Source organism: Argentina silus (assembly GCF_951799395.1).
Source record: "Argentina silus genome assembly, chromosome: 1".
Classification (NCBI taxonomy): Eukaryota; Metazoa; Chordata; class Actinopteri; order Argentiniformes; family Argentinidae; genus Argentina; species Argentina silus.
The window spans coordinates 4,264,356-4,289,255 of record NC_139655.1 but is presented as its reverse complement, the minus strand read 5'-3'; the positions used below and the strand labels follow the sequence as shown (position 1 = coordinate 4,289,255).

The 24,900-nt window shown below is 45.7% G+C and overlaps 1 protein-coding gene across 1 annotated transcript in view; it reads right to left on the bottom strand.

Moving 5' to 3' along the window:
• tgfbr1b (transforming growth factor, beta receptor 1 b) overlaps nucleotides 1-21,696 on the bottom strand; it is a 33,523-nt gene extending 11,827 nt beyond the window's left edge. The window contains exons 1-3 of the mRNA XM_083668611.1: nucleotides 21,621-21,696; nucleotides 2,072-2,320; nucleotides 39-275 (exon numbers count right to left, since the gene is read on the bottom strand). Coding sequence (XP_083524737.1) covers nucleotides 39-275; nucleotides 2,072-2,320; nucleotides 21,621-21,690 — 556 coding nt within the window. The 5' untranslated portion in view covers nucleotides 21,691-21,696. The remainder of the gene's footprint in view (nucleotides 1-38; nucleotides 276-2,071; nucleotides 2,321-21,620) is intronic.
• Between the last annotated feature and the right edge of the window lie 3,204 nt (nucleotides 21,697-24,900).

Genomic DNA, 24,900 nt, shown 5'->3' with positions numbered 1-24,900 from the left:
CTCTCTCCCACACGTGCACGTGCACGCCAAGTACTCACCAGAGCCGGATCCAGAGGTGGTCATGTCGTAGATGAGGTCTTTGAGAGTGGTTCCCACCGTGATGAAGGGGTGGTCCATGGAGGGATCTTCCTCATTGGGAACACGGTGGTGGACCCCTGCTCGGCTGTGACAGATGTAAAAGACCAGCACCAGCACGAAACACAGCACACACACAGGCCCTGCGATCACTGCAGCCAGGGCCACAGGCCCCAGGGAAGGGGTCTTCACTGTGGGCACTGGGGGGGGGACAGGAGGGGGGGGGGGGAGAGGGATGTTATTCTCTGACCCAATACCTGTTTGGGCTGTCAGCCTTTCAGCCTGTCATTGATTGCTGGTGCACTGTCATTACTCCACTTGATAGTTCCAACTCTGTTCTACACCATTCATTCTGTAAACATTAGTTTACATTGTGCTCTGAACATATGCCCCAGGGCTGCAGTTGAAAGTCATATGAGACCATGTTGACTATCACGAGTCTTCAACACACACTTACTGTTTACACGCAAACACACATTGATATTTGTATACGCATCCCTGTAACTCAAGGCTATGACTCACTGCATCACTGTTGTGAGGCTAAAGAGGAGCTTTTTGAGCTGAAAGCTAAGCCTATACAACTCAAATCACAAGACTGTGTATAATAGGCTCCTGCTGTAACCATAGGCTCACTTTTGTCCTCCAGAAACACGGAACAAGAGCAAACTGCACCCCATGACTCATCTGTATGTGGCCATCTTTGAAAACAACACAGGGGAGATGGAGCAGATAGTACTCATCAAAAACGGGGGTTAAAGTTGCAGCGCATTCTGAAGTGTTTGCCTATTAAATGTCTTATTAAACTCTCAGAACAGCACTCGCCTGGTCCAAGCCTTTTGGCAAACTCTGAAAGGGCAGAGGATGGCTTACTTTGTACAGCAACAGAACATTTGGAAGGCGGAGTAGGGGTGGGGGGGGGGGGGGGGGGGATACTCTTGCCAAGAGGCCAAATAGGCAGCGAAGTACGTGGGTAGAAGCCATCTGTTAGTTATGGCATGATGGCATTTATGTTTTTGGGATATACAATCCCAACCACCCCTGACGAAAAAAAGACACGCCCTTCATCCTAATACCTCCAGTCTAAAAGCATCGTCTATATACCTGCACTTATCCTCTAAGTATACGTCTGAAAATCCCTCTTCACAAGCTAGTGGCTAATGTCTAGTGGCCGTTGTAATGTTCTGTTACTGTGTGTGTGTGTGTGCGCGCGCTTTGAGGACCGTTGTTATGGTTTGCTACGGTCTGTTGTGATGGAGGACTTGTGGCAGTGACTTGGCACAGCTTGACAGCAAGTGGCGTTAATGATGACGGTTAGGGCTATTTAAGACCGGAGTGGAGGGTGCGTGGCTCCCTGCTCCTCTACCTCCGCCTCACACTCTCTCACTCTCTCACTCTCTCACTGCGATGCAGGTAATAACATGAGAAAGGACTAACTCCTGCTGCTAAGCCTGTTGCCTGAGAAGAGGAAAAACTGTGGGGGTGAGGGGGTGGGGGGGGGGAGGGAGGGAGGGAGGGATGATAAATGTTTAGTGAGGCGCATTCATTCACAATCTTCCATCGGTCCGCCTGCACAGAAGTGTTGCTTTACAACAACAAAAGGATCTGATCAAAGAATCAACCTTCAGCCTGAGCAAGAATGTTCCTGGCAAGGCGCCCTCCGTTCTGGATTCAGAGACGCGAGACACACGGAGCCCTGTGATGGAACTGTTGGCCATATCGTCCACACTCACCACTCGGCCTTTCGCATGTTTGTGACGGACGTGATTAACTAAAACTGGACAACCTGCAGTGAATGCCATAGAATCCCCTTGTATTCTAAAACTGCAGGCGAGTCTGGATACCCCCCCTGTCGTAAGACTCTCATGGCAAGAAGGCAAAGATGGGAAACAATTTTTGTTAAACATTGATTTAAAGCAGTGGCTGGGGGGACGGGGGACGGGGGGGGTAGGGCCCTAGGTGTCAGTAGTATGGGGTTCAGCGTATCTGTCTGTCTGACCTGGGAACACGCTGAGGTCAGGGTTCTTGTTGCACCAGTCGGTGTCGCAGCAAATGGGGTAGATGCCCGTGTCGTCCTTGATAGAGGGCGCGCAGATGAAGGGGCGGTCGCGCGGGATCAGCTCGTGCTCGTGCATGCACATGCTCCGCTGCGTGGTCAACCGGCTGCCCGACTGCATCACCGACACGAAGCACAGGCCATTCGTCGTACAAGTGGAGTTGGAGCAGCGCTGGCAGAAACACTGCAGGGCTGGAGAGAGGGATGAAGAGAGAGAGAGAGAGAGAGAGAGGGGGGGGGGGAGGGAGGAAAGGGAACAAAGAAAATAGATTAATACTAAGAACATCAACAAAGAAACAATAAGACTGCTTCGTGTCGCCCTTCAAGAGGCACCGAAAGGCCAAGAGATAAAATGCCAGAGCACAATTTCAGTTAACAAACAGCACAGTGTGTGTGCAGTCAAGCTAAAAAGCAAGATGCATAATGTGCCCCCGCCAAAAGACAGGGAGGAAGAAAAAAAAAAAAAAAAAAGCTACAATAATCAGAAAAACAGAAAGTAAACAGTTCAGAGTTCCTCTGATCTTCTGCTACCCGCCACACGCCACCTGCGGTGTCACTTCCTTTATTTCTTCCTTCCTGCGGAGAGGGTTCGCAGCCAGAACACTCTCAGAAGAAACGTGAGACATCATGTGAACCAAGCCACACACGCACACGCACACGCACGCACACACACGCACACACACACACACACTTCACCTTCTCACTCAAAGCACACTCCTGCTACTACTAGACTACAGCTTTCTACATGCTGTTCTTTCTGAGGCATTCATCAACGCCTGTGTGCGTCTAGTCATGTGTTAGAGCTGTGGCAGACTGGCAGACGCAAGTAAGACTGCGGGTGAAAACGCCTCTATGGGCGTCGTGAGTGACTGCCTTTGGTGGTATGATGATTTTGTCGCGACCGCTTCTGACCGGCATAAACTGTGATATTCAGGGACAGCGGCAGCATCATTCTGATGGAAGACCAGGAGACTAGAGGAGAGAAAGAAGCCATGGACCCTGGTTGGAAACCAGCCTTCAGAGAAGAGCTGTGGCACCCATCAATTATTTCCCTCATAGTCAGCATGGATACCTGCCAGTCATTCCACTGACATTTGTGTTAACAGACTAACCGCTGGGGGGGGGTTCACATCCTCAGCTGTGGGATGGGTAGAGCCTGCTGAGACTACACACAGACCAGACGGTATGCATGGCCAGTCTAAAACAGCATACTACTGCTAGACATGACCCCTTCAATTATTTACCTTGCAGACAGACAGGCCTCACACTTCATGGTGGCTCCATCAGCCAGTCTGGTCGAAACTGACTAGTTGTGGGCCTACACTACAGTATGTGGGGGGGGTGGGTTTGGTCCAAGCAGCCCCTCTCTCTGCTATGGCGCCTAGCTGGCAGACATAACTCCCCATCTGGGAGTCGCACAAAGGTCAGCAGACCCACCCAGACACCTTGCCCTAAACCTCTGTCTGCCTGTCTAGGGCTGGGTGACCCTGACACAGGAGGACGACAGAGAGAGAGGAAGGGGATGAGGGAGGAAGAAAGACAGACTAAAAGGACTAAAGGAGAGAGAGAGAGAGGAGAGAAGAGTGAGTGAGTGAGGGCGAGAAACAAGAGGGGGGGGGTCAAGTGGCATAGCTGGGGAGAGAGTGATAGAGCAAAATAAACGAAGAGATAAGAGATGGGAGAGGACTGGGAGAGGAAGGAGAAACACACGTTGTTTGGATTCTCACCTACCAGGAAGGATCACGGCCCTCCCCTATCCTCCTTATCTAAGATACTCTCAACTCAAAACCACAGAAAACAACGTTGTCACTGTGGCATATCTCCACTGTCTAGACGGCTCACGTACATCCTACTAAATAAATAAAACATTACTCATTGTTGCTTGCCCTCAGGGCGAGGAGGCGGATACGTGGTTCTTTCTCTTTCTCGAGCCACGCGGCCCGTCCTGGCTGTTTGTTGTAGACAAGACCCTGTGTGGTTAGAAGGCCTCTCTGAAGCGACCGCCTCTCAATAACCTGCAATGGCTTCCTTCCGTCCTCTCCATACCTCTATGACCACTTGTGTCGCCAAGGAGAGGAAGCCACTTCACCTCAGACAATCCAGAAGCATTCGCCGGCCGAGAGCGGCACATCAAGCGGGAAGCAACTCAAAAGTCTGTGCACACAGCTGGCTGGGCGTGACAAACACAAAAAACTAAATAGCCTACTCTGGGCAATCTAACAACTTTGCCACACAGACGCACACACAGACTCCCAAAAACAACCTCCCTCACACACTCTGGGTAGATCTTGTCGTCTCAATGACCTTCTAGTCACAATACGATGAGACAGACAGATGCACACACAGACACACACACACAGACACACACAGACACACACACACGTTGGGAACTTATTCAGGGTGTGACTCACCACCTGGCATGAGAACATTAATCACAGAGAGAGAGAGACAGACACCTCTGGACTAAATAAAACGCAGTCTAAGACCTTCCAGTGGGCGTGTGTTCTTGATTTGTTCCCTCATGAGGACTTGGAGAAGAGCAAAGGAAATATTCCATCCATCATGACTATTATCGTTAAAGAGGATGTGTGCTCATTGTCTTATGACTCTCGTCCCCCCCACCCCACCCCACCCCGTCTCAAGTCAGACAGAAGTCATCCTCTGCCTAGTAGGTCCGTCTAAAAGCGATCTCCTCTCCGTCATCCAAGCCTACATAGATGTGAGACAACCATACAGGTGAAGGCAGATCTCCCACTAAGCATCAGCCATATTGTTTTCACCCATCCTGTCTTTTCATATCAGTTCACCAGGAGAAGAGACAGGAGGATGGAAGGTATTTCGGGTGTCGAGACGCGCGCCATTTTTTGGTACTTGGCTTTAAAGGTCTCAGACCACCTGTGTGCACTCACAGCCCATCAACACCTCTCTCAGGCCACTGCAAAATCAGTGTACCTGACCACTGCAAAATCACAGTGTACCTGATGAGGGCAGAACCCAACCGTTAGGCAACACAGGAAAATGTACCAATCATCAATCATCAACTCCATGACAACTTCCTGGACAAAATATATCCCCCTGTAATAGTGAAGTTGTACATTTGGCAGTACAGAGCCTGAACGCGTGTTTGATGTTTCGTGATGAAACGCTGAATACCAGTGGTTTGATAATGGCTGTAGAAATCTGAGCAAAAACGCTGAGAAATGTGTCCAATCAAAAACACACGAGATCCAATAAACCAAAACCTATAACCGATAAACCAAAACCTTCACTGTGGGGAAACACTGAAACGGTACAAATACACCCAAAGGACAAAGAAGGACCAGCATAACAGAAATCAGCTCAATAAAACTGAAGATTCCATAGTGAGCAAATCAGATTGGCTTCATACCAAATTGCAGCACATCAGACTGTGTGTATACACCCTGATTGACAAACAGCTGAACCAAAACAAAAACAACAATTGTAAATGTTTTGTTGACTTCAAAAAAGCATTTGACTCACTTTTTAATTAAAAGTGGTATTGGGGGGGGGAACCTACAATATTGCAAAGTCAATGTACACAAACAATAAGTTATGCGGTTAAAATTGTCAACAACCAAACAGATTTCCTGTCAAACCAAACTTCCTTCGGGGGCCTGGAGTAAGACAGGTCTGCAGCCTTAGTGCTACTCCAATCAACAGATAAATAAGTTGGTATAAACATTAGAGCAGTCTGCAGTACCTTGTCTCATCAAGACCACACATTCTATTTAGATACAGTAAAGGAAACCTCTGCACTGCTGTGAATGAGAGACAAGGCCAGAAGAGCCTTCTATGCCATACAATATATATTAATTTTTTTTTTATTTTTTTTTATTTTTTAAATGGACATACCAATTATGATTTGGCTGAAAATATTTGAATCAACTATTGAGCCTATTGCCCCCTACTAATTAAGACTAAAAAAATGATCAATCAAATTTTACAATCACCTCAAAACAAGTGATCACCAAACCCTCTGGAACAAAGCCCTAAGAGATGAGCCTGGAGAAGAGTGTCCTCAGCCAGCTGGTCCCGAGGCTCAATTCATCTACCCCTTCCAACTGAACCATGCCTCAGGACAGCACTCAAGACAATCTGGCCCAACAAAATTGAAACAAAACAAAAAGTAAAAATATATCATCAACTATTGGAACAAGACAAAGAAACAAAATAAACTTGAATGCTATTTGGCCCTAAACAGACAGCACACGGTGGCAGACTACCTTGACTGACCAGAATCTGAGGAAGACGTTAACTAGACTCAGTGAGCAAAATAGAAACAGGCGTGGCAGTAGAAACAGGCCTGGCAGTAGAAACAGGCAGCCACAGGCAGCCCTAGCCCTGGCTGCCCAGGAAAGACAGCCTGTGTACAACCTTAGGGAAAACCATTGGACTAACTGAATGTTATTCCTGTTATTTGTAATGTGCTAATCCTATCATTACTGAAATGGATTATTATTTTGTATTTATCATAATTTATGTTCTGTCATCACTTATTTCTCTCTCTCTCTCATGAGGGGGGGGGGGGGGGGGGGGGTTCAACACGGTCTGTGGACCCCCCACTGTTAATCTAACCCTTCATAGAACGTATGGAAATAATACATCTAAAGATTTCAAATAGCCTGCATACCTTGGCCCACCATTTCAAAACTGATTCTGGCATCCTTGATTGGTCCTTAGATAGCAGAGCCAGAACCGCCTGAAATTTCACCAGGGAGCTGGCACTGAACACTGACAATTTCTTTCCTCTGTGGCAAAGGACCATTTGCGAGGTGTCATCAAATTGGGAATAAATAACATCAATTTCTCCACTCCCTGCTGCTTGTTTTGCCTCAACAAGTAAACAAAAGCAGCCCCATTCAACAACTGCAACAGCTCTCTTGACAAAAGAATAATTTGGAGGCAGAATTGGAATTATGTTCTAATTTGGGGGAGTGGTAATTAAGCCCTACTGCGAGAAAACAAAATAGCCTACTTTGGGAAATCAAACAACTTCGCCACACACAAACACTCCCTCACGCACTCTTGGAAAAAAGATTTATTGTCTCAACATCCTTCCAGTTGCAATACAGTCACAATGACACACATACACGCACCGCACACCAACACACCACCCGCCAACTCTCTACCTTCTAACAGGACTGTCGAAATGAGGCAGCCCACGTTAGACTAGAGACAGTGCAAGATCTCTATGGCCCACAAAGGTAGCCCCACTGACCACTGAAGGCTCTGACTCCCTCCCTGGGTAAACACTGACACATTTACTGAAGAGTGCTCCAATTCCCTCATTCCAAAGTGAAAGAACTCCCCTCAGAGGCCTGCGAGAGGCTGCAGGGAGGCTGCCGTCACACCTCAGTGAGTTACACCTCACCCTACTCTCACCAACCAGCGTAGCAGCTCAACACCGACTGCTCTCCTCCCTTTTCTCTGATCCCCTATTTCTCTTCCTCACTCTTCTCCTAAGTAGGCGACAATCACCTCAAGTAAGAACTTTATATTAAAAAAATTAAAAAAATTAAAAAAAAAAAAAAGGAGGGAGGGAGGTGGCAGGTCCTATTTTCTCTTCACCCCCTCTTCCTGTCATTCTCCCTCCTATTCCCATCGTTTTCTGTGCACCGGCAGAGCTCAACGCTGACTATTCTTGTTCTCTCTTTCCACTATCCCCCCCCTCTTCCTTTCTCTCCACTCTTTCTCTCCATCCCCCTCTTCCACTCTCTCTCACCAGCCAGCGAAACCCTCCCTCCCTCTCTCCCTCGTGGACTAGGCAGATGGAAGATAACATTGAAAGTAATGTATAATATACGCCATTTAGCTGACGCTTTTATCCAAAGCGACTTACATTGCAGTGAGTGCATACATTTCAGTATATATGGTCCCAGCGGGAATCAAACCCACAACCTAAGCGTTGTTAGCGCCATGCTCTACCAACTGAGCCACAGAGGACCACAGGCCTCTTCATCTTCAACGGTGCCAGGGGGAAGGTCGCGGCCTTCATCTACGTTTCCAGTGGGTTGTTTTTAATAACGAAACAAACGATTTGATGCCTGCTGGCCAATTAAACCCCCCCCCCCCAAAGGGCGGGTTTAACCATTAACAGGCAGTGCTAAAAAAAGAAAAAGAAAAGAAAAGTGCCCGAGAGCACAACACTCCCATGTAATACGCTTCTGTCTCTGTTTTGTCTGTGTGTTGGTTTAATCAAGGTCAAGATGACTGCCTGCCTACACAGTGCCTATAAACAGTGCCTGTTAGTCTGTATGTGCCTATACAGTGAAAATCAATACAAACTAAATGTTCTGCCAGAACCTACAGAAAATAAGCTGCTTGCCTACTGTTCCTTTGGTTGCTTGATAATAACCAACACAGACACACACACGCGCTCACACGCACACGCACGCACGCACACGCACACACCCACTCCAATTTGAAAATAGAATGACCAATTTCAATCACTTATTCATTCATTAACTGAATCACACTTTAAGTAAATTATACTAAGCTATATTACCAGTACTTGGTAGGTCTACCTAGGATTCTTACTTTTGTCATTATCCTCAATTTTGCACTTTTGGTAACACGAAGGACCCGGAGACTGGGCAACGATTCTTAAACTTACAGAAGTCAAACCATTTCCTAAAAAAATGAAATACAACTCCTCATATTCGTTGACCGGGGTCTATTACTTGAACATTAATGAGGTTTGATGCATTATTTAACACCCAATTTGATACGCTCTGATGAATTTCACATTCTGGTCCCCATGGGTCCTTTTACACGGAACTGCTTAGTGTGTACCTCCCATTTGGAGGCGCTCTGAAGTCCTGCTGTAGCCTAAAAGGAAGAGAGGGGGAGTGTGCAAGACATGATCCTATGAGGCATGACAAATATTACATCTCGCAACTAGTAGCTCTGTAACCGAGGCTATTGCAGTAGAGGGAAGTGTGGGAGGTTGGACCTAGGGGAAGGAACTGACAAGAGTCTAAAACGAGGTAACAAGAGGAGAGGTTGATTCAGATCAGGCACACATACAGTATCGTGGAGAGAGAGAGAGAGAGAGAGAGGGGGAGGGAGGTGGAAGAGGGCTTCTTCAATTGGCTGAACAAGGGAGAAGGGGGAGGAAAAGAGGGGGTGAGAATCAAAGAACAAGGGAGAGAGGGAGAAGCGGAGTGTAAATATGCAAATCCACGTTCCGTCACTGAGCCCCTGCTGGCATGGAGGCGGTGCCAAGAGAATGCTTTCTGGCACAGGGCTGGGGCAGAGAGATAGGGAGGGAGAGGGAGAGGGAGAGAGGAAGGGAGGGAGAGGGAGAGGGAGAGAGGAAGGGAGGGGGAGGCAGGACTTAGGATAGGAGGGGCTTTTTCAGCCTCTCATACCAGCACTGCTGGTCATCTCAACCATGGGGCAGGAAAGGGCAGCGAGTTACATTAGCTACCGTGCCCTGATTGGTCCCAACCATGCTACGCTAATATATACGCTAATAGTGCTGCGATAGCCTTGTGGCCCCAGCTACGCTAGTCCAGCGCGCCGCAGTGTTTTAATCCATTAAACACAACACGGGTTTCCAACGCACGAACAATGCATAGCTGTCAGTAAGCGGTTAGGGGGCTAAATTGTTACCCCCCCCTCGCGTAACAATGACAAGAGAGACACCGAAACAAGCAGGAGAACAAGTAGATCTAGAGACAAGCGACAGAAGTCGATACTCAAACGAGAGGCGTGAAACTAATTCTGTGTAATCTCCGTGGAGTCCCAAGGCATTTACATTTTACACCCAGGCACGGATTTAATAGCCCATTCTGAAAACAAGTTTTTTTCCTAGGCTGTATACAGTATCATGCAGATAATATGCAAATTAACCACACAATCCCTTCCTCCACAATGAAAACAGTTGAGCAGTAGAAATAGAGCTATCCTTACTTGCCCCCATTACTTCTCAGTCTCTCAGATAGACACGTTATTTAACTCTCCTTTAGGAGTCTCAGTTAAAAAGACAAGTACTGCTAATCATTACCTGAGGCAGCAGCACTGGGATAGTATTTTGGCTAGTCAAATGAAACGAATAACAACCAGACGGACGTTTTGAAGGCTGTTCAAGGATGTGCAAGGTCTTGTGGATTGTGGGTGGATCAAACAGACAGCTTGGGCTGAAGCTGTATGAGTATTTGAAGCACAGCTGGCCTAATGATCAACTACTAGTTTCAAAACTTCTGTACCAGCTAATGCGGTACGTTTGGAAATAATGGATCCAGCTTTAGAGAACTTTGAGAAGGGAGAAAGAAAAAAAAAATCTTCCGGGGAGGGTCTACAGACACCTCTAGACAATAACAAGTTTGGGTAGGTGGTGGGGCTCAGAATGAAGGTGGAAATGTAACTCTCAATAGATATAAATAAATCTCTATAGCGTAGCAAGTGCAGACGGCTAACGTCAGTAAGCCTGTAGACGTTAGTGACTAATTGTGGGTCTTGGGGAGATGTTGACAATATGTCCCCATTGAAATGTCTTGCAATGCAAGCAAGCGGCTCAGAAAAGCAGCCAAAACGCAGTGTTCAGACAATGATCCACTGGGCATCGCAAAACAAACAAGGAACAGAACGGAGGAGCCTTTTTTCTCCTCAGCATGAAACTATTTGAAAATCATTTGGACCAATGAGGTGATAATACGGGTGTGTTATGACGGCGAGCGGCTGGTATGCACACGTTAATTGGTTATAAAGGGAGCAGTCTTATTTGCGGAAACTCTTATTTTTACCACCAGATCCAGAAAAGGATTACTTAATTCGTTGGAGGCAATATGTCTGGTTACTGTGAGACTCTTAATCAACCAATTCAGAAAAAATTGCATGCCTCTCTCTCTTTGTTGACTCAACTCAACTAATAACCCTCCCCCCGCCCCGCCCCCAAGAACCTCTAAATGAGGCATATTCTGTGTTTTCTGACAGATAAGAGATGGTGCAATACAGTATTTGGCGATTGAGACTAACAAAGGGGGGGGGGGGGGGGGGGGCAACTATGGTAAGGTGACACCATCACACCATGAGAATGACAACAGAAGGAAAAATCTGTCCTGCGCCACAGCCTAACAGCGTTATGTCAGCTGATGATAGCTTACATACTGAAAATACATTCTGCATTGCAGAGCTGCTGAGCCTGACCAAGCGTCTGACAATGGTACCATACAGCAGCACACAGAACAGCCATGCTGCACGTAGCCGCCTTGCCCTTATGTTGTCCCTGTACTGAAATGGATTCCAGACAGGTTTAAAATTCAGGGCGGACGTCTCTCAGACCTCACTCTCTCTCTCTCTCGCCTCACACCTGTAGACCCGCCATAGCACAGTGGTGCAGTCTACTTATATGCACTGGAGGTCCGACGCCGTCCAATAGAGAAGGATACCTCCCAGGTGTATGAAACTGGAGTAGAGTGGTAGCAGTTATTCTGCTGTGAAAAGTGGTGGCACGTCGCTTTACCATTCAGCTCACCGGCCTCCCGCATGCCTGCCCTCGAAATCAGGGACACGGCCCAAACAGGCAAGTCACACACACACACACACACAATCGCTTATTGATGACTGGGAGAGGATATTTTGTCTAGCGGAAATGCAGGTTTTACATTGCCAATAAGGCAGCTAGCGAGGCATCACTGGGATCTACTTTCCCAAGAGAGAAGACAGCTTCTCCTGGTGCGCCTGGGCGGAAAAAACACATCATCTATCAGAGAGAGAGAGAGAGAGAGAGAGAGAGAGAGGGAGAGAGAGAGGGAGGGGAGAGAGAGAGAGAGAGGGGAGAAAGAGAGCTGCGGTGTTCATAACACTTCCAGAGCAAGCTGGCACACTGAGGACAGCTCACTCAGTCTCCACTCTCCACTCTGTAACTACTCTGGAGAGGACAACAGTCATCCAATACAGGCCCAGTACACAGGGGGTACACCTGCATTCCAGGTCTCTACCCATTCTTCTCCAGGTTTTGCACTTGTTCCCTCCCCCCTCATTTGTTCAAAACGCCTGCTTGAGGTAGAGACATCAGTAGAGTATCCAACCATTTCTTACAGAAATCCTACCCTTTGTAAACTGGGAGGGGGACTGACCGAGTGCATACTGTGGGAAGAGAGGGTTTGAAACATGGTCTCCTGTTGCATGCCTCCTGAACGCACCCCTGGTCTAGTGACAAAGACCGAGGCTAAAAGCATACTGGGCCTTGACCCAGAGAGTGCAGCCTGCCAGTGGCTGGCGACCGACTGCCTAGGACATCAGGGCAGAAAGTAAACAGTTAGCAACCCCCGGCCCATGAGAGAGAGAGAGAGAGAGAAGGGGTGGGTGTGGGTGTATTTGGGAGGGCTGGCATGGTCAGAGCTTGGTGCGGAGGACAAGGCCGACATGGCTGGGCTCGGGTAGGACTGCAATCCCCAAAGCCAAACCTATTTTTGGACAGGGGTCAGCAAACTGAGAAGTCTGCCTGGTGCTGCTGCCCAAATGGAGTGGACAGATGACATGTATCCAAAAGGGCAAGGTCGGTTGGACACACGCACACACACACACACACACACACACACACACACACACACACACACACACACAAAGTGGGCCTCCTCCCTCTGGTTCCAAGACCTGGCAACAGGGCACATCAACATGGGGTGAATCTCAATAACCTAGTGTGGTCTACTCTCCCTGTATCCTTTCCTTCATCTGCATTGATGGAGAACTAGACTGGTTCGAGCAAACCACCAGCACCCTCTATCGCCTTCACTCCAACCGTGTTTTCAGACGGGTGGAAGAAGAGGCGATGAGGAGAGGAAGCCACGTCAGACTACCAAGACGCACTCATGGGCTGGGTAGGCAGACAGCCCATGAAAATGTTGGAGAAAACTATCCCATCACATTTCTGTACAAAGACTACAAACTGACAGGCAGCATTGGCTCACTCCTCAAACTAAAAGCATCAAAAGATATCTTTTTTTGAAATACAAAAGAAAAAAGAAAAAAGTCCTTCCAACACAACACTGACAGCACTATGCCAGAGAAGGTTAAGAAAAGCCACGTTTGTTGTGGGTTTATGTCACACTGAACAGCCTGATAATGATCCTAATCATTCAGAGAGCACAACGCTGCAGCAGATGGTTCATCTGAATGAAACAACTTGTGGTCAAGAGCGCCCTGGGTTCAACAGAATCACACTGGCATTTTTGAGAGCCATATAATCTGGAGTCACTGAAGTAATCTAATGTCTTCAATTAACTTAATTTCACAGAGCATAATCTGATTACAACTATGAGCCATTCTTTTTGTCAGGCGGAGAGGAGAGGAGAGAAGAGGAGGAGAGATTGCCAGGGCCAGGCTTCAAGTGGCTGCTGCAACAACTAGCCCCTAGAGAGACCTGCAAATGAAAAGGAAGAAACAAGCTTAATCTAATACCCTGGCGCACAGGCAAAAAAAAAAATGGCACAAGACAATGGTCTCAGATTTCAGAAATCAATGGCAATTGGATTTCACATCTTCGGAGCCTGTGGCAGTAACCTCTAATGCAATAATTAAATTACCCTGCATTCAACAGCGGAGAGGAGCGGAGAAGAGCGGAGAAGAGCTATGCAGCAACGGAGAGAGCAGAGTAGAGAGAAGAGCTACAGTACCTAGGCAATAAACCAACAACATTTCCATATCACTTGTCTCATCACTGTCATTTCGGTGATTACACAATTATGCTACGCCTGCAGAACCACATCCAAACGCACGGAGTATTCCGCTAAATGCACACCATAGCGGCAAAACGGACTGTGTCGTGACGGAGGTCATTCGTTCCAACGGGGCGACCTGCACCGAGGCATCAACGCAGCCTGTATCTCTGCGTTGTATTGGGGTGTCCTGGGCATGCTTTGGATTTTCGCAAACCACTGAAAAAGATCGAAAGACAGTTTTTTTCAGCCATGGTTTTATGCGACCGCGAAAAACGACATATTTGTATTATTAGAAGCATTTAGATGCACTGTTGTTGTAATGGCATGGTGAGCATCCGTTTCGTTTCATATGAAATGTGACTGGCTTGCCTATGCTACTTCACCCTCAACTTCAAAACTCCTTCGCTAGTCCCACGATCACGTCACTAAAGAAATTCGCTGGAGAGAAACAACATCAGTTCTGGTTTCATGGTTTTGCTGAATAGTCAGGACTGGTTCAAGGCTGAATAGTCAGGACTGGTTCAAGGCTGAATAGTCAGGACTGGTTCAAGGCTGAATAGTCAGGACTGGTTCAAGGCTGAATAGTCAGGACTGGTTCAAGGCTGAATAGTCAGGACTGGTTCAAGGCTGAACGTGAAACTCAACTTCGTCTTTTAGTTTCACGTCTCATCCTCTGGTTTACCGCGTTGCAACACCGCCAGCCAGGTGTTTCCTCAACAACATACGGCAACGCAACGCTAAGGCCTCGTGTGCACACAGTGTTCAGGGACAGACATCTGCATCCATTCTTTAAAGCCACACACAACCTTTTCTTAAACAGATCAATGTTTTCCTCGAATGTGGGATGGGTGACCAAATCGATATAATAATGCCAGCCCCCCTTTCAATACGAGAAACCATAAGTGGTTTTATCCATATGACCTACAGCTCTAGTAGGAGTCCAAGGATGCTGGTTTCTCCATAGTCTATAGATGACTGCGCAGAGCCCTGCCCTGTTTGTGCACAACACGGTGGACATGCTCTTATGTAACCGTCTAACTATTATTGCCACAAATAATGACGTGCAAGATTTTCAACAGCATGTCATTCAGAGTTTTATTCTCCATCATGCAACTACAGCTCTATTTGCAGTGGATAATTACACAGTAACCTGCTGCAATAACCCCTCTTTAACCTCAGACAAACAATGTCTATTTGCCGCTGCACTAAAACGTTTCGTATAAAAAGTTAAGCTAGAGGCCTCCCTAGCGAAGAGCAATGAATGAGACAGACCTGTGTCCCGATGAGCTCAAAGTTATGCATGGCCTACTTCAGTTCAGCTCGCTATATACTTGAAACAATGTTCGCCTGGGGCTGAGAGTTCTCTCCTGCTAATAAATCTATATTTTATTCCAAGTGCCATAACTACAAGGAGATTCGGTGATGTGAAGAGAGGGCGAAATCACGACGTGATTAGGCTGACACCGGAAGAAGTGTTATTTCTTTGCATAAGAGACGAGGATCCAATCAAGTGAAAAGCTGAGGCTCGTACCTTTCAAGCACTTCGAAATAGAAATGATTTCCCTGTAGATGGGAGATCTTTTTCTTTTCTTTTCTTTTTTAACAATGATGAGCTTCAATAAAAAAAAGGTTGTTTTTCTAGCTCTAGCTGCTTTTCAACACTTTCTAAACTAATATCCCCTCCAAAAAACACAATGCTAATTAAATGTAAGCACATAACTATGAATTCTGAGGGGGGGGGCTTTGGCTTGCAGCTTCTCCTTGACCCTTACACCTCACACCATAACTAGTCTCCAGCACACGGCAGAGAACACGTGACTTACGACTTTGTTTTACAGTACACAAAGCAGAGGGAGACAAGATGAGGTGGGCTTGGCGCCCAGTTGAGGCCACTTTTTCTGCACGTTTAATGATCCCAGTTCAACTTTACCTGTCCTCACCTCAACCCTCTTCTCTTCTACGTGTTCATTATTTTTTCTTACAAAATGCCACTGTTCCACACACATTCTACATTCACATTAACGCTCTACCGGGGAAGACTAACTGTGTTTGCCTGCGCTTTGCCCCAGGCCATTCAGACTTTTGGGGCAATTCGCATTACTCTCGAGGCCGGGAGTATGAGCGGCAGAGGGTGAGGAGTGGCGGGGTGAGGTTATGGATGAAAAGGGGTGGGGAGTGGCAGGGTGAGGTTATGGATGAAAAGGGGTGGGGAGTGGCAGGGTGAGGTTATGGATGAAAAGGGGTGGGGAGTGGCAGGGTGAGGTTATGGATGAAAAGGGGTGGGGAGTCACGTGGGTCCGTCATCAATGTGCTCCCCCTTCTCGGGTTTGCGCTCACCTTAATGTGCAGCGGAATTAATTACTCCCGTCTCCTAGCAACCGCCAAACCCTGCTGGCTCCCTGTACTTCGTTACCTTGAAAAATCTCTGTGTGGCACAGCGTAGATATCACATGGAGAGGGACGCGCTCACGTGTCTGCCATGATCTCACACACACACACACACACACACAGTCCCCCTGCCCCCACTGAGCTCCTTAAATCAGGCAGTGTGTTCCCCAGTGTGTACCCAGGAGGCACAGCTTCCCCAAAAGTCATTTCCATAGGTCACGACCTGCCCTCCTCCCTGGCCCTCCCCCTGTCCTCTCCATTAAGGCAAGGCCTTTGTCCACACCAGATGTGGGGGATGGTTGAGGGGGGACATAGAGGTATCGTCCTCCCAAACCCTCGCCACGGACCAGAACCTCCCCCTCTCAGCCTGGTCAAAATACATCACGTCTTTGTTTGGTTGCTGAAGCCAAACCTAAGCTTGGGATGTTTTGGTTTCTCTAACTAAAAATGTAAGTAAAAAAAATAAGCATTTGACAAATTATTGATTTCTCTCAATCATGTCTACATGTCACAGCAAATGTCTGCAACAGCCATTACAAGGCTATGCATGATTTAGTTACGAATATTACACAGAAAGGGCTAAAAACTTAAATGTCAAAATAGCCTAAAAGGGCTGGTGGTGTTCTTCTCCTCATGGGCATAGAAAGCCACAAAACGGTGAGTAAACGGTTGTTGGAAAATTCCCAGTTCGAGGACTTTCAATAAACATGGAGAATGGCTGAGCGAGTCCCTTTATGAATATGCATCAGGTTGATTTAAGAGAAAGCGTTTCCCGCTGATAGCAGCTGTTCCACCAGGGACCTTCAGCACCATCTCCACAGATGCTACTCCGACTCAAGGAGAGATGCCACAGTCTGTTCGCAAGTGATATTTTCGCAAAAGAGAAGAGCCCACAAAACCCACAAAACAGCTCACGGTAGGACCATGGCATAATGAATAGGGGAACAGCACATACAGTAGGGCCTTTCTATAAAAAAGACGTGACACACACACACTAAGGAACACTAAGGCCTAAGTGATAACTTTTTTCGTCCCTCTCTTTGCCTGTGGCATTACTAATTGCTGGTGTGTCAGAGAGCACATGACTGAGTGTTCTTTATAAATACCCAGTGCACCATGTTAGCAGCCTCGAGAGCACACGGTGTGGTCATAAACCTGCCCTTCTGAAGCCCGGCCAGAGAGAGGGAAGAGGAAGGAGGGAGGGAGGGAGGGAGGGCACACTGTTTGATGCAGCCAGCTCAAAGAGTGGACTGCCTGACTGACTGCACCAGTAAAAAAACAACAAAGCTGCATTCCAGTTTCAGCCATTAACCAAATGGCTCTCTTGCCACACACTGGCCAAGCACACATTCTCCTGAACAGCACCCAGACTGAGGTTACTTCAGGTTGAAAAAAAAAAAAAAAAAAAAAAAAAGAATAAAAAAGAAAAGAAAAGTGAGTCACAGGAACAAGGAACAAGGGAAAAAGGAGTTCTGGGGGAAAACAACTAGGCCCATTTAAATTGAAAGTTTTCAGCAAAGGGCTTTTTCAATCATCTGAGAAATGTGATATCGAGCTACCCGTTCTGCGTTGTTGTGGAGCTACTGTTAATGCGGCGTGTTTATAAACACATTTGACAGTTTTGAAAATTGAGAAAACAGTTGGTTTTAATCCACACAGGGACATCATTAATCATCCTGTAATCTCTTGTCAGAGAGTCTTCAGAAAGCACAGACTCAAGGGGCTGTGTGCAGTTACACACAAACTGATCTCCCACCAGTGTAAGAAAATTTAAAAAACATGCTATTCATTCATTGTGTACTGATCTCCCATAAGTTAAATAATTACATTTCAGTAACACTTTACATTGCTGCTCGGGCTGTTAGGGCATATTACTGTATTGTAGTAAGTAACAATATTGTTCACATTGTGTGACAGTAACAAGGCCAAGGTAATTACCATGTAGACAACATGGAGCTGAGCTGTTTGTTTATTGCACTGTGGAATAGCAACAGTTGTTATTCCATTTGTGTGGGCCTAATAACATATCCATCACCAATGCAAATAAAAAACATCAAATAGGACTACTATGTGAAAGCATGTGATGTTACTACACAGGTATAGAGGCAACGTAATGTAAAGTGTGACCAAAAGCGAATTGTTTTTAGTCGGCCATACAGGCCAATCTCCAATCAGTCTCTGTGAAGAATCTATCTATCTAACTCTTCGGCCAGAAAGTTCAGGCTGTGCGTGTGTGGGTGTAATATTCACCCCTTTCCTCCATGATGGGCATTGTTTTATTTGCTAGAAAGGGGCACTGGTTCACACTAATGGGGACAGGGAGGGGACCGGGGGTACTGATTTTCTGCCCTTGAGAAAGGCACTTATACAAAATTACTTCAGAAATATTCAGCAGATAATTGGATAATGGCATAAAAGCAATGAATGTGTCCATTGATTTAGGCCAAGTCCAGTGGTAGAAAGAGATAGAAACTACTGAAAAGCGACAGGAAGTGTAGCCTAATTGCTTGGAACAGAAACATTTATTTGGAATTTAGCAATTTGCTTTGAGGAAGGACTATTAGGCAGAACTGTCGGAGCCTTTGAACTGAGATTCTCAGAGAAAGGATACTCATAGCTCTCACACAGACAAAAGAAAAAGTAAATAAATAAATTTTAAAAAATAATCAGGAGGGATAAGAGCAAAGAGGGAAAAAACAGTGACTAATAGAAAATCCGATGCAGATAATAGGTCTAGTCTGTTCTCTCCCTCTCGCTCTCACTCTTTTCTTTAAAAAAGCAACAATCGCAGCAGAATTCTCGATCCCGCCGAAAGCGGGGCCAGTTTGAGAACGCATCAGTGCTTCTGAATCCAATCATAGCTGGCACAAATACAACTTCTCAAATTAGTTGTGGTTCCTTAAGCCAGGACAACAGGCAGTTCAGGGTCACTCAGATGCTTCGGATTCCTCTGACCAAAAGGCAGAGTTACTGTATTGACCACATAGCAAAACACCCCCCTTTGACTAGGGGACTCTGTGTGTGTGTGTGGGGGGGGGGGCATATTATTGTTCATAGAGGATCAGAGAGAGGGGAGGGAAGGGGTGAGATTGCTCAAGGGGAGGAAACGGTTATGGATGTGACTGCTTCTTACACCTCTCTCTGTTCCATGAAATTCACAGCCTGGAGTTTATTCCCTCTTGACATTCTGATGCCGAGTCGACATGGCAGAAGAGGTCAGAGATTTAGATATGGTTTCACTTGCACCCTAGAGATGTCACTAGGACTAAGCTGCACATGTTTTATTTCCTCCACGAAAAACAGGCTGTTTTTCTGCAGCCTGCAGGGAACAAAGCACACAATGTGTTTTAGGCAATAAGCAAATAAGGCATTTCTTCTATCCTAATAGGAGGGGTGGAGGCTCGCCTTGCAGGATCTCAAGAGTGTAGTGAGCACCACAGGAGCCCTGTGCTGGACAGTAATGAGGATTTCAAAGGTCACAGAGAAGATGCAAAGGTCGCCAGCTGTCTCCACAGATGAGGTGAAATAGACAGCTATTGTCACAACTGTCTCATTGCATGTGACTTAAGGTGATGAAACTGAGGTCCAGAGTCTCAAGGGCTAGGCCTAGATCCTCTGTTCAGAAAAGACCCATACAAACAGCAGTTGTGTCATCTGATAAATTGTCACATAGCCTAATTGTCTGATTCAATTCATGATTGGATCATACTTTACCTAATAACTAGACAGAATGAGATTCTAGTGTGGCTATTGTTCGCCCTACCTTACAGAAAATCCCTAAGGAAGACAGATACTGGACGCTAATCTTGAGTGCAAAAAGCCAACCACACATCCAGCACCTTCAATCCGAGTAAGTGGCCTGCTCTTTCTGCCACGGGATTATAGGCATCAAGGTTATTGATCCCATTACATTCTGATGCAAATTATCCTGCTTCGTTTCTGCTCCAACGTAACCAGGGCATGTCCACCCTATTTCCCTAGGAAAAAAAGCACTCTAAGTCAACATATCCATTTGGCCAAGCTAGCGTAATTAAATTGATACCGTTATTTAAGGATGCAGGATAAACGTGTGTGTGTGGTTACGGTTTGATTGCAACGGTAATGCCTTTACGTCATCATGAAAACGCTGTGAGATACTGCTATGGATGGTTTGCATTGACTCTCGCGCATCCATCTAGTCTCTATAGAGCCACACACAAAGGAATGTCACACAAAGAAACATCCTGAGATTCCAAACCAGCAGGAAAATCTGTGGTTTATCTTCTGATTCACATAAATTGTGTTGAGCACAAATTGACGTGCAGACAAAGAACACAGCCGTCACTCTCTTGCAACGCAAAGAGGCAAAATGTAAAGCTAATGTAATGAAAATCAAAAGACTCGCAACGACGTGTCAAATATGAACACACATGCTAGGCAGAGACGGCTTTCATGAAATGCACACAAGACCATCAGCATCACTGGGAAACATTAGTTGATACGCTAAGCATTTGGAAGTCCAGGTCTTTGTTGGGGGTGTTGTTGTTTCCAACGGTGTTCAATTAGCTGGCTGCGTGGCTGTCAAATTATGTTGGAAGATAGCTCACACACGTTGAACTATCTATAGACAGCTAGTGAGCTACTGCAAGCCTTCCTAATTTTGATGAAGCATTCGTAAACACTATGAAATAACTGAAATCGACTACCGTGTTACATCGTAGCTATAGGCTGACTATTCTGCTAGCATGCACTAACAAGGGTGGTATCCGAGTAACCTTTAAGCCATACATGTAGCCTAGATAGCAAGCCGCTAGCTGGCAGGTGCTCGATTTAGCTACATCATGATCTGCCAAGGAATGATCCATCAGATCTATCATGAAAGATGGAACGAAACACAAAAAAGCCATGGAGAGAATTGCAACACATCTAGCTGTTGCAAGTATCATTGCAGGAAAGTTCAGCCCAAAACTCTTGCTACTCTCGGTCATTGTCCAGAAAGATATATTAATGATCGGTCGGACGGTTGTTAAAAAAGATATAAAACATCACCTGAGCGGGATGCCAACTTTGTATTTGCGCTGAGGAATACTTATCAGTCAGTCAGTGTTTACAGCACGTTGCAAATGACTTGGCCAGAGTGGATACCGCTATGATCCTGGGTTAAGCCCAGGAGCCCCATTATGTACATGTGACTTTAGCTATTTTCTCTAGCTCTTTTTTTACTCTTTTTTTTTTCACAGAGACAGTCCCTCAACAATAAACATTCCACTGACAGCGCGGATCGCTCTGACCTGCGCCATCTTTGAAAAGACTCGAGTCTTCAGGGCTGGCTCTTCTTGGAACAAAGAGCAACAACAGAAGCCCCGAGATCAAAACTTCGGGATCAGAACATAGTGATAGAAAGAGACAATTGCCCGAACACAATCTTGTTTACTTACCATAATTTTCTTGAATCCTAGTCCCAAAGAATAGGACTATTAATATGAGACAACATGGTATTGCATCCATCGTGGTTCAGACTTACTCCAGACTGCCTGTCTGAACTTCTCTTTCGCTAGTCCGTGGCAGAGCAAAAAAAAAAAAAACCGCCTGATTGGCTGGGACTGCTACCACACCCCGCCCAGGCGAAGCAAGCCTTCTGGTGCGGTGGTAAAAACATTCATTGACAGATCACACAATTCTGAATTTGCTACATTCTTGTGACTGGGCGAGACTGAAGTATCTCGATTAAAGCATGTGTGCGGTGGTGATCTTTTGTATAGCTTTTTTATAACAAGCTTACTGAATGAAGTGTTTCAATTTGCATGATGACAAAAAAGGAACGAACAAATGGTCAAATGAAGGCAGTTCGAAGTGGAGGAGACGTCCACCTTGGTAACATGAGATAAAGTTAGCTACATATTATTACCACAATCAATCATTGTTCCATTAAATGTCATATAATTACCTTAAACTACTCTTATTTGAATAGGGCACATTGGAGATAAACACGTACTGTATCCTAATTGCCAATTTCACTCAGAAAAAAAGTAATTTCAGTTCCTAAAAAAAATACCATGCTATTCGGTTGATTGGGTGCATGAATGCATTGTGACTGCCTATGGCCCCTGGTCCTACCACAGGTTACTTTTTCTTATGATGACTGATGGTCAGATGATTCATTTACTTAAACAAATGTATTTGTTGTAAGTCGCTTTGGATAAAGGCGTCTGCTAAATGCCATAAATGTAAATGTACATGTAAAAGGCATGCTCCATAATAGATTCGAACAATTAGTCACGAGAACACGAGGAAAATAATGATTGTTATCTCATTAAAACATCACGATGTTCTACCAAAGCTACGGAGTGTCTTAAGTGTTATCAATGGTTGGTCTGTCTCCAATGCCCGAGGTAGGCCTAATAATCACTGCTATCATAAATAAACTCAATATGTTAAACTGTATTTGTGACCTTATGTTGATTATTTGGTACCCATTTAAAGTGTAGTCATTTATCTCTTGAAATGTAATTTGTTATTATTATTTGTTATTTTAGCAATGTAATTACTAAAACAACACCTATGACACAGTTCCGCATTAAACAGAACAATCTCACAGACAAAACAGACTGACTGAGAAAAGATCATCTTGTGGTTCTACATTTGAGGCTTAATCGAAACTGAAACAGGCTGAAAGAGGATGCTGACAATAAGACTTGTAACTTCAGATCCCATTTGCCTAAGAGCCATATGTTACTGCAGTGTTGCTGAAAACATATGCTGTCCTGTGACATGAACAACAATCTAGCATTGAGGGTGCTGTTCTCAAAGACAATGACATTTGCTCTGGCTCAGTTGTGAGTGGCTGTTTTTGTGCCCGCATTGACACTCACACACACACACACACACACACCTCCCCTTGCCTCCCTGCACCCCACAAGGGGACAGAGCCTCTGACCTCCTCCCGTCCCTGTGGACACTGACAGAGATTGATGATGGTCCATTGTTTGATCTCCGCCTGAGCTCTGTAAGGCCCTGAATATTCAGTTTGCGCACTCTGCACTGCCACCACAAACACCCATCCCCCACCGACACACACATTAACTCACACACTAATCCTAACCCTAACAAGGGGAAACAACACCAAACGCTGCTATTTGGATATATTGCAATAGCACATCCGGTGTTTGCCAGTGAGCAGACCGTGCTCCATCCTGAAGTCAACCACAGAGGCCTGGCGGTGGTGATGGAGGGGTGCCAGCAGAGGCCGGGGATGGTTGATCTTCCATTCCTATTTTTGGTGGGTGTGACCTGGTCCCAAAGAATCTCCCCCCTGCACCGCCATCTGGAATATGGCCACTACGGCGCCTTTATTCCCCTGGGGTCAGAGCAAGAGGAACAACCCCCTTGCCCCTATGCCCTAGACATGTGCGTATGTAGATCTAAAAGATTTGTTTAGGCATACATTCAACATGCAATATAGAAGATTCCACATATCCTGGTGGAGCTATGACCACCATCTTTCTTATCAACTGTCTCTAGGGCAAAGGGGCAGCGGGATTGTTTCTGGGCATAGAAGACTGGTCTCAGCTTTCCATCTACAGTACCTTGTCTTGTCTGTAACCAGGATGAGCATGAAAGCAAATATTGAATTCAGTCTGTTCTGCAACCTCACTGACTACATAGGGTTCCTCTACTAAAGAAGATCCCGTCCAGTATAGTTAGCACCTTTTTATGGCACAAGGCTATTTTCCTGGCATTGAGCTTGCCTATCGTATCATATTCCATGAGTTCTGTTTTAGACTTCCAACACTGGATGATACAGTGCCTTCGGAAAGTATTCAGACTCCTTCACTTTTTCCACATTTTGTTGTGTTATAGACTCAATTTAAAATGGATTAAATTGAAAGAATTTGCCATCAATCCACACACAATACCCCAGAATGACAAAGTGAAAACACGTTTTTGGAAATTTCTGTAAATTTATTAAAAATTGAAATACAGAAATACCTCATGTACATAAGTATTCAGACCCTTTGCTATGACACTCTTAAAATTAGATAAAATGCAAAAATGTCATCAACAAATCACTCAATAAGTTGAATTGAGTCCATCTTAATGCAAGGATAATAGTTCGTGTCATTTTGGAATTAATATCTTTGTTTTTATAGGGTCTCTGATTTGCATAGGAATCAATTACACACTGTGTAGATTAGGATGTCGCTTTCAACTCAGCCACTTTCATAATTTTCTCTTGATCCTGACAAACTCCCTAGTCCCTGCCAGTGACAAACATACCCATAACTTGATGCAGCTACCACTATTCTTCACACGAAAGATGGTGCGGAAACTGCATTGCATGTGCTGGATTTGCACCAAACTTAATGCTTTGTAGTAAAACCAAATGAACACATTTCCAGCCACTTTCTTTGCTGTATCACTTGAATTAATTGTTGCAAACACAATTATGGATATGAGATAGATTAGTTTCCATTAAGGGATTATTTTTGGCCACTTGGTTATAGACCAATTTTGTAGTGACTGAGATGATGTTGTCCCATCAACTGTGCTTTTTCCTCTCCACCATTCAACTTTGTAGATTTCTGTAAGTCTCCCCAGGCCTCATGGTCGCATTCCTGAGCAGTTTTGTTCCTCTCCATTTGCTCAGTTTGTAATGACAACCTGATCCACACAGTATGTAATTGATTCTATGCAAAGCAGAGACCCTCTAAAAACAAA